Source organism: Eschscholzia californica, unplaced genomic scaffold (genome assembly GCF_041429995.1).
Source record: "Eschscholzia californica isolate CP2 unplaced genomic scaffold, dmEscCali1.0.p SCAF_2, whole genome shotgun sequence".
NCBI lineage: Eukaryota > Viridiplantae > Streptophyta > Magnoliopsida > Ranunculales > Papaveraceae > Eschscholzia > Eschscholzia californica.
This window is the reverse complement of record NW_028238309.1, coordinates 40,831,150-40,841,512: the sequence shown is the minus strand read 5'-3', so window position 1 is coordinate 40,841,512 and position 10,363 is coordinate 40,831,150. Positions and strand designations below refer to the sequence as shown.

Sequence of the window (10,363 nt, the reverse complement as noted above, 5' to 3'; positions counted from 1 at the left end):
AACAAATGGCAAAATGATTTTCAAATTTAAAAATATATTAGTGACAGTTTATAAACCGTCCTTCAGAATTTCTAGGGACGGGTTTTTATGGGTTCCAACAATTTTTTTCGTTTGAAAATACTAACAGGGACGGATTAAATCCGTCCCCAATAACTTTCAGTGAATTTTATATCTGTCCATATTGGGTGTCCCTGATAACTAACTAGGAAAGATATCCAGCGTCCTAGAAATTTAATTGGGACGGATAAAAACCGTCCCATGATTCGTCCCTAAAGCTTTCTGTGACGCCAGTAGTAACCACATATGCAGAACCGTCCCAAATAATAACTAGGGACAGTTTATAAGCATTTAGGGACAGTTTTCAACCGTCCCAAATGAGACTTTTTTTTTTGTAGTGTCGCTTTGTGATTCGACGATCGTAGTTGGTTTCTAGCTAAACACTACGACCCCTAAAATATCCGGACTTGATGATCTTCTTCATCAATTGTCCTATCTGACAAATTGCTAGCATTGCATCTTTGGTCGAAGAACATCTTCTTCAAAAGATGATTATGCTTAGAGCATAAGATCAATCATGTTGAACATGATCAACATTCACCTAAAATGTCTCAAATACTTGGAGTATGATGAACCGTCCCCAATCAAATCTAGATGATGGACATCATGGGATACTAGAGAATTATCAAAGATAATTGAAGACATCTATTGCAAACTCTACAAACGAAAGAATGTAATTAAGACTTTAGAAACATTAATTCTAGTAAAGAGATACTAGAGAATTATCAAAGATAATTGAAGAAAGCAACCTTCGATTAAGTGATAATCAACAAAGGTTTACTCGAATTAGATCTGTTTCACTAAACTGTCACCTAAGACCAAGTATGAAAGGTCATACAAATGGTTTAAGGCATAAGGTGCATTCTGAAAATAACCTTGACCAGAAAATTACTTAAGTAAATGAGTTTACGGAGAAGACTCAAATTTACAAACTCTTGTTTTTCAGAAATAACAACTGTTTATTTCGTCGTCTAAATCTGGTGTAGTATTTAAACGATATCCCATGATAATGAAATATTTCAAATAGGTTCATCATATGCGTGATCTAATGAATGAAACCATATTAACCGAACTTGGTTACATTTCGTTATACGCTCCCTAGTCCAGGTCATTGCATGGACAACAATGACGTATGAAGACTAGCACGTGAGATTAGCAATATAGCGTTGTTTCACGGTTTATGAGAATATGAGTATTCAAGTCATCTACTTGGGTGTATGATTGGGACTATACACTGGATAAACACCATGAGAGTACATCAAGAGTGGTGAACGTCAAAAACCTCTCATTGACAAGATTGGAGAGATTCCTTTAAACATGAGTACTCCACTCATCTTATGTAAGAAATGTCTGACTTTGATTCCGTCAAACTTCATCTCGTAAAAGGAGGTTATAAAGGAGGACACTGGGACATGCATGATAGACATGAAGCTGAGTAAGAGTGCAATAATGACTTATGTTATCCTAATTAAATTAGGAAAAGTATCTCCGAGCCACTTGATGAGTAGTAACTGAAAATGCGTCGCCACACTCAAATGGATTAAGTGATTAATCATTTTGTACAGTTGTACTCAGGATCAAGAAAGTCTAAAAGATATGACGTATTAGATGGGATACAAATTTACATGGGAGTCGAGCATTGCACTTGTTCTAAGTATAAGTGTGAGTCTGAAGGAGGTGTCCTTCGACCACAGTGGCAATACGAACAATTTTTCGGATAGGACAATTGGTGAAGAAGATCGTCAAAGTCCTGACGATTTAGGGATCGTAATGTTTAGTTGGAACCCAACTACGATCGTCGAATCATAGAGTGATTCGCGACTAACTTCGTCTGGAATCTACATCGGGTTACACCAAAGAGCGTCGGTTTGGTCGAAAGATCTGACTAGAGGGATGAGACATAAAAGTATGGATTAGATCCATAAAAATGTCCAAAAGGCTAGGCTAAGGCAAAGATAGTACGGAGTCTAGGCCAAAAGGAGTTCTGCGCTAGGCACATAAAGCCCATAAGTTGGTCGGCCATGGCATGTCCGACCACACTAATGAGGCCTGCCAGACCCAACCTATTAGGGCATAGGGTGGCCGACCATAATAGGAGAATTCTATTAAGGGTGAAGCTCTAAATCTATTTATGTGGCAAATTAGGAAACCTAATCACGGGTGAACTCTGACTTTAGGATTCTGTATAAGGGACTCATTACAACAGAAATAATGGTGGAAAATTCTCAGAGAGATTTCTATCTTTACAACATCAAGTAAAGAGAAAGAGAGAATAGTTCCCAACTATCTATCTAGTCTAAAGAAGAAGGTGTTCTTCGTCTAACCGCCGGGAAGTTCTAGCTAACTTGAAGGCGGGAGATCAAGTTGATTGATCGAGTGTCTCAAGTAGAGGAACTACAATTGAAACTCTTGGTCTTCGAGAAAACAATCATATTAGTCTGTGGGAATTAGCGATTAAGGTAAATCTCTAAATCGCTTAGTTCATATTTAGCTTATACATGAGATCTTGGGGATACTAGTGTTTGACATTAGATGTGTGAGACTCAGAACAAGACACCATAACCCAACAGAAGAAAACCCACCATCAAATCTGGATGCCAAGAGAAAATGCGGGTCAAATGAAACTGGTCTGACCTAAACCACATAGCATGTTGCTTTTAGCCCTTTTTGTAAATCACATATTTAAGGTGGAGTTGTCAAAATACCATGACAATAGTTAACTCTAAATAACTATTGTTTGTGAGTTTGTTTAGGGCTCAAGTAAGTGTTGTCGTTTAGCATTTTCTAGCATTTTTCTTATTTTGAGCGGTGAGAACCTTAACCGATTGACAAATAAACAAAAGAAAAACTAGATTGATTGCTAATGATGTCCACGAGTTACGGCTTCCTCCCTAAAAACACATCTCATCATGGTCTAAAGTTTAGAAATGGTCCATAAACTTGCTCACTTCCTGTTTTTTTTTTTCATTGGGCCTTACTTGTGTTGAAATATCTTTCGTATATTGATATATTAGAAACTATTAAATATTAGAAACTGTTATTTAGAAACTACTAGATTTTTAGTAACTAGTAAATTGGAAACTACTAGTATTCTAACTCTATAAATAGAGTCTTGTATTTCTTTTGAGATTCATCAAAGAATAAAATAAGTTCTTTGATTACTTTGAACTACTTGTTGGACCATAAACGTCATGACTAGGTCCTTTCAAATCTATGATGGAGTTTAATGTGTCTTAGGTCCAACCCATACGCGAAAATTTCATTCTCGAGTTTATAACAAAGATTAGTGCTACAAGCAAGGACAAGTCACAAGTGGTTCAGGTGGTTCCACCATACTATTACTTTTGTAGATAGAATGAAAGCCCAATGTCTAATTCATAAAACTCTTGGGTTTGGGGACCTGACTGCGATAGTACCCTAGACTGTATGGCTACAGGATACGAGACACACTCCAGTAACACCCGCCTTATAGTACCACCTTATAGTAGTCATTGGATACGTAGGTTTAGTCGGCTATATATTAATGTGCTCTTGCATACCGGGCGTAAAAGGCGCCTAAACTTCTAACCAGTGCTCATTTTCGGGTCGTGGGCTTAATTTGGTTTGACTATTTGTTATAGTAGTTAATAATATTGGATTAATTTGGTTCATTATCTAGTAATAGCCGTTTGGAATGGTAACTTTAAGTGCTATAAAAGCAGCTTCCTCTGCTTTCACTAACTCTGTATTTTTAGTGATCACAAGTACGTCCTTTTCGGCAGAACTTGATTCCCTCTCTCCCCTACCCATAAACTGACTGAACTCCCCCTCTACCCTCCAGAATCCAATCAGGAGAGAGAAAGAAGAGAGAGAGAGAACTAAGCAAGCTTCTTCATTTCATTGTTGTCTTCTTTCAATTGGGTGCCCAACTCAAGCTTCTTCTTCTTCCTAGCTTGTGTGACTTACTGAATCTGGACTGAAGAAAGTTCAGAAACTTATTACTTTTACTTAAGGTGAGTTAGCTTACATAAACATCTTTCTCTCTCTAAAAAACTTGAGAAGGTATTTGGATTCTGAAATTCCCAATTGGATACTTGCCTTTGTGTTCCTCGACTGCCGTTTTTTCAGAGGGTAGTGAGAGAGAGAGAGAGAATTAAGGAGGTGCATTTAAGTGGGTTTGGGGGTAAAAGGAGTAAACTTGGTAGTGATGATAGATACTGTAAATGGCAATTATAATGGGTATTAAAGATTGCTGATTTCGGAGTGGAGGAAGATTTCCTATTCAATAATTCATCTTCTCTCACTCTCTCTATCTCTCTCTGCTGTAACTCTTCTTGACTGTCCAACCCATTTCTTCTCTCCAAAAAAAAAAGCAGAAAAGGGTTAAGCTCCTCTCTCTCTCTCTCTTTTTCTCTCTCTCTCTAAGGCTCCCATGACCTTATTTCTGTAAAAATCACTTATTTCTGAAGAATCTTCAGATCTGGGTTACCTATTTTGCTTTTTCAGTAATACCCTTTCGTTTGCTAAACTTAATTTGGTTTGATTATTTTGTCTCACTTATTGTCCTTTTTATGTTTCAGATCTAAACTTAATTCTTTCTCTTCTTAACACCATTTGGAGTTTAAAAGTTCTTAAATCTTGAACAAAAAGAAAAAATGTTACCACAAAAGCAAGGAGAAGAATCCATTATTACTACAAGTTATGAAGAAACAGAGACTGATGGAAGAAGATCAAGAGAAGAAGAAAATGAAAATGAAGATAAATCAATGTTCAATGTTAAAAGCTTTTTATGGCATGGTGGTTCTGTTTATGATGCTTGGTTTAGTTGTGCTTCTAATCAAGTAAAACCCATTAATCTTCTAATCTCTTTAATTTTAACCCTAATTCAACTTAATCAAAAATCAAAATTTGATATTTTTTTTTTTGTTTTTTGGGGTTTGAAACAGGTAGCTCAAGTTCTATTAACGCTACCATATTCTTTTTCTCAATTGGGTATGGTATCAGGAATAATCTTTCAGATTTTTTATGGTATATTGGGTAGTTGGACAGCTTACCTCATCAGTGTTCTTTATATTGAGTACCGAAGCAGAAAACAGAAAGAAAACGTCAGCTTTAAAAATCATGTTATTCAGGTACTCGATTTTGTTTCTTTAGAGAGAGAGAGAAACAGTTTTTAGTGAGAGAAAGAGTTTTTAGTGAGAAATTACTTCTCAATTTTTTACAGTGGTTTGAAGTGCTGGATGGATTATTGGGGCCTTATTGGAAGGCAGTGGGATTAGCTTTCAATTGTACTTTTCTTCTATTTGGTTCTGTTATTCAGCTTATAGCTTGTGCTAGGTAATAACAAACTTTCTCTCTCTCTCTAACTTTTGTTTCTCTCTCTAACTCTTGAATTAAAATGGGTAAAAACTAATTTGTTGAAATTTTCAGTAACATTTACTACATAAATGATCGATTGGATAAGAGAACATGGACGTATATATTTGGTGCTTGTTGTGCAACAACAGTGTTCATACCTTCATTTCATAACTATAGAATTTGGTCATTTCTTGGACTTGGGATGACTACTTATACTGCCTGGTATATGACAATTGCTGCTTTTGTTCATGGCCAGGTAAATTTTCCTAGTTTAATTTCATGGGTTTATTGATTTATTTAGATTTTGAGAGATGAATTTTTGATTTTTGATTTTTGAGATTTTGAAGTTTAATTTGAACAGGTTGATGGGGTTCAACACACAGCTCCAACAAAGCTTGTTCTTTATTTCACTGGTGCCACTAATATTCTCTACACTTTCGGTGGTCATGCTGTCACTGTGTAAGTGTTTTTTTTAAGAGAGAGAAAGTGAGAGTGGAGATAGAGAGAGAGAGTCTGTTTATTCTCTTCTTCCTAAATGGCTTCTATTTGCAGCTTTCCTGGACTATTTTGAGTTTCTCAGCAAATAGTTTAACTCACTCTTTCAATATTAAAAGAAAATTTTAAAGCAAAAAAAAAACATTAAAAGAAAATTAGAAAATTGAAATCACTATTTTATGACCATGTTACCCATCTAATGTCACAAAATTACTTGTTTAGTTAGTGGGGTTTGTCTTTTTTTTCAAGTAACCTAATGAAATAAGTGTGTGTCTAAATGTTGAAGTTAAATTTTGGTTAGGATGTTTGTTTTACGTATTTGTGATGTCTGATTTGGTGAATGATTGATTGGCATTGATATTGAGAGGAGTTGAATAAGAAAACTAAATTCAGACATGGAAAAAGCAAACCCTACAAGTGTTGAGGAATGTTTTTAAATGAAAAAGTGTTTCAATTTACTCTTATCTTGGATGTTAATGAATCAGGAATGATTATAGACCATTAACCGTTGCGGTTGTGGATAATACAGGGAAATTATGCATGCAATGTGGAAGCCACAGAAATTCAAGTACATATACCTAATAGCTACTTTGTATGTATTCACACTAACGCTTCCTTCAGCATCTGCGGTTTATTGGGCTTTTGGTGATGAACTATTGAATCATTCCAACGCTTTCTCCCTCCTCCCAAAAAACGGATGGCGTGATACTGCAGTCATCTTAATGCTTATTCACCAGGTTAGTTATTACATACTCATGTTAATGTTAAAGAGTAAACTCACCGATCTTCACTTCCTTTTCCAACTTGGCTAAAATGCTCTAGTCGTTATTATTTGCAGTTTATCACATTCGGGTTCGCATGTACACCATTGTATTTTGTATGGGAGAAGGTGATCGGTATGCATGATACGAAGAGTATATGTCTGAGGGCACTCGCCCGGCTACCTGTTGTGATTCCGATATGGTTCTTAGCTATTATTTTCCCTTTCTTTGGACCCATAAATTCAGCTGTGGGAGCACTCCTAGTTAGCTTCACAGTCTACATCATTCCTGCCCTTGCTCATATGCTAACTTACAGAAAAGCTTCTGCCCGTCAGGTAAACAGTCTCTCTCCATCTCTCTCTTGACCGAACTGCCCTGTTATCAATAGTACTAGTGGCCCACTGGCCCCTAATAACCGTGTTTCCTATTCCTAGGGCACTATTTTAGGTGGTTATGGTGTCAAATTAGTTATTATAGTTGAGTCTGCGGGGCATTTTAGTCATTTCCACTTTACATTATTGAAAGAAAATCTTTTTCCATTTCACTTTACCTTTCGTTTTATTCACGTGCAGATGAACCTAGTAGTGATTTCTATAAAGATACCCTTTAAAGGAAAGATTAGGTTAGGTTTGTACTGTGGAGAAAGAAAAGAAAAGTAGGTTGATTAGATTTAGGATGCCACTTTAGGTAAATTTGTACATCAATCAACGCCCTATAATGAGATAGATACAATCCTGTGGCCACATATGAGCCATCCGATATAGACGATAGGATGAGTTCATCTCAATAGTATCGCACTATCCTATTGGACGAAGGATGAGTTCATCTGGGTAGTTTAGATTCTTCGATAAACTCTGTAATAACGATTAAGGATATAAAAAATGATACGAGACAAGAAAAATCAGACAGATTCTAGATAACAATCCTTCGAGATTTATCGTGATTCGTATTTTTTATAATTCTTATCCATTAAACACTGAAACACGGCAAGACACACATGATTTCAGCCTAGAGTGTGTGTAGTTATTATTGTTCTCTAACATTACTCCAAAGATAAAGTTTTGTACATATACATTTTTATTGTCTTAGTTGCATACTTAAGAAACCCAACTATATAGAAATGTTTTACGAAATAAATTTGGTTTGTACATGAAGCAAGAGATCCAATGAGCAAGTAGAACTCCTAGTTAGACTCAATCCATTCATTATGCATCTAAAAGATCTCAATATAGAGATGTTGATGGACAATCTACCAAAAAGTCATATGAGATTGATGATTGATTAAAGGCCATAAATTAAGGTTGAAACATCCTACATGTAAAACCAAATAAACTTTTTTCATTTGGATCTAGTCTTTGTTGGTAGTTAGTAACCCATTACTAGTAGGACACCTCTTTCCCTTTTATGCACAAGAAACCATCAATTTAACTAAAATATTGTTTGTCTAAAATAGTAGTTTAGCTGAAATTTGATTTTTTCTTCTTTGTTTGATCTGTTTGTCTTCTCTCCATCTCATCCCATATCGCGCCGTGCCATCGACTTCTTATGATTTTCATTTTCTTGTATTTTAGCAAAATTTCATATACATTTCTCTTCTCACTTGTTATTGGTATGTTCAATTATCGAAAATACCCATCTAATTTGAGTGATAGTAGGGCCCTAATTTGAAGGGCAGTTCCATGTGAGAAAGAGAGAAGAAGAGTTAGACAGAATTAAATGGTAGAGAGAAGAGAAGATAAAGGAACAGTTGTCTATGTACAGTAGTATTTATTACAATCTTTATCGAGTCTTGTTGCTGTCTGGCCTGAGTTTGACTCACTGAGTTATCTTCACATGACTAAACGAGTCATTATCACACAAAATTGAGAAATCTTTCTTTCTGCTAAACTAGAATTATTATATAATCTTATTTTTAACTGTTTTTTAAAATTAAACTTAAAAGAGTCTCTGAATCAAACTTATAATTATAGCACACTATAAATTTCTCGCATTCTATTCGATTTGTGGTGCAGAATGCTGCTGAGAAGCCACCGTTTTTCATGCCTAGCTGGACGGCAATGTATGTGATTAATACGTTCGTGGTTATATGGGTTTTAATTGTCGGGTTTGGATTCGGTGGATGGGCCAGTATGACTAATTTTGTCAGGCAAGTGGATACGTTCGGGTTATTCGCTAAATGCTATCAATGTAAACCGCCGCCACCAATTCATGCCGCACCACCACCCAAACACCTTCACTAAACCGATTCAAACTGAGTCGAGCCGATTTGTGTCTCTTTCTCTTTCTTGTATTATACAGTGTGGGTGGGTTGGCAAGGGTTTCCTCTCACATATTGTGTGCTGTTTTTTCCCTTTTTTTTTATTTATTATTTTGTTTTGTTGTTTAATTTTATTTTATTTGGTAGTTACATAGTGTGGTAATGATTCCTTAGCAATTAAACTATAGAAAATCAAATTAGTATATCTCTATGCTTTATCTTCTTATTTCTCTTTATTTGTTAAATGAGATAATATCTTATTTTAAGCGCATAAACCAAACACAATTTTGGTCAAAGTATCTAACTAACTGACGGGATTTATGTGCTTTTACTATCTTCTGGTTTAAGCAAAACTAGTCCAAGATCAAAATTGACAAAGAAGTAGATGCGAATCATTAACTCATGTCCAAGATTATATTATACCATTGTTTTGTTTCAACTTCAATATGTAAGTTTGGCTTAAGTCGGTTTTCTTTCTGATTTTAGTTCTGGTTCTGGTTCTGGTTCTCGTCCTTAAACGAAAAGAGAAAAAGTTCTAGTTCTCCATCCATGTAAAAATATAGGAATCAAATAGGAGAGTGGAAGTGGAGTATGGGACTTGACTCTCTTCACATGGGTTGCTCTAACATATACTTCTTTGTCATGTGCTCTCTAATTGATTTATAACTTAAATTAATTAACACTTTCATTTTTTTTTTGTTGAAATTAATTAACACTTTCATGTTAATATAATCAAAGCCTGACCCTTTCTTAATTTTATAAACTTAATTTTATAGCACATGTATCCTGTATTTGAGTGTAGTCCTGCTTAAGTATTGCTAATATTGAATTATTTAAAAGCTGGTCTTAATTAATGTTTGCTTCTTCATTAGGGTTGACAAATCAAATTGTCAATTTTAAATTGGTTCAACCCCCTGTCTTAGTGCACAATTTCCCCAAGTGGGTAAAGCTATAAATAAAAAAAATGGATTAACTTCAACAAAGCCTTCATTTCTGGTCAAAATTGTTCCTCTTATTTTGACTAATTCAATAATCTATGATTTTGGATGGACTCATTGGCACTCTCAAAATTATTTAGATACAACATTTCTTAGAACATTTTGACTAGCTAAGAGGGGACTCCTTGGGTTTTGAATCGTACCACATTAATCGTAATAAACATATAATATTTCGACTAATATCTCATTTAGATTTCCTTGGATGGGTAAAGTTTGAAAATTTAGAACGAAATTAACATCGGCCAAGCTTATTATACAAAGTCACCAATTGAAATTATTGTGTTAGAAGTGAGTTTCAAGTGTTAAAAGTAATATTTGAGAACGGTAAAATAGTAGTTGTTATTAGTCTAACTGGATATGCAATTTTAACAAAAAAACTAGCCTTTGGTATGTATAGTGATGTTAGAACGAAATCAACTGAATGCAAAGCTAGTGAGAAATACAAAATCCCAAAAGAA

General features: G+C 35.1%; 1 protein-coding gene across 2 annotated transcripts; it reads left to right on the top strand.

The window, feature by feature from the left end:
• Window positions 1-3,742: 3,742 nt before the first annotated feature.
• LOC147557937 (auxin transporter-like protein 2) lies at window positions 3,743-9,112 on the top strand. Of its 2 annotated transcripts, none has more exons than XM_086659498.1 (9): window positions 3,743-4,049; window positions 4,617-4,877; window positions 4,983-5,168; window positions 5,261-5,373; window positions 5,467-5,650; window positions 5,756-5,853; window positions 6,419-6,626; window positions 6,728-6,985; window positions 8,663-9,112. In XM_086659498.1, the coding sequence occupies exons 2-9, from the start codon at window positions 4,692-4,694 to the stop codon at window positions 8,888-8,890; spliced, it is 1,461 nt and encodes a 486-aa protein (XP_086515624.1). In that variant the 5' UTR covers window positions 3,743-4,049; window positions 4,617-4,691; the 3' UTR covers window positions 8,891-9,112. The 2 variants fall into 2 exon arrangements, with proteins under 2 accessions (XP_086515624.1, XP_086515625.1); XM_086659499.1 differs by having other exon boundaries at window positions 3,782-4,418.
• The last annotated feature ends 1,251 nt before the right edge of the window (window positions 9,113-10,363 follow it).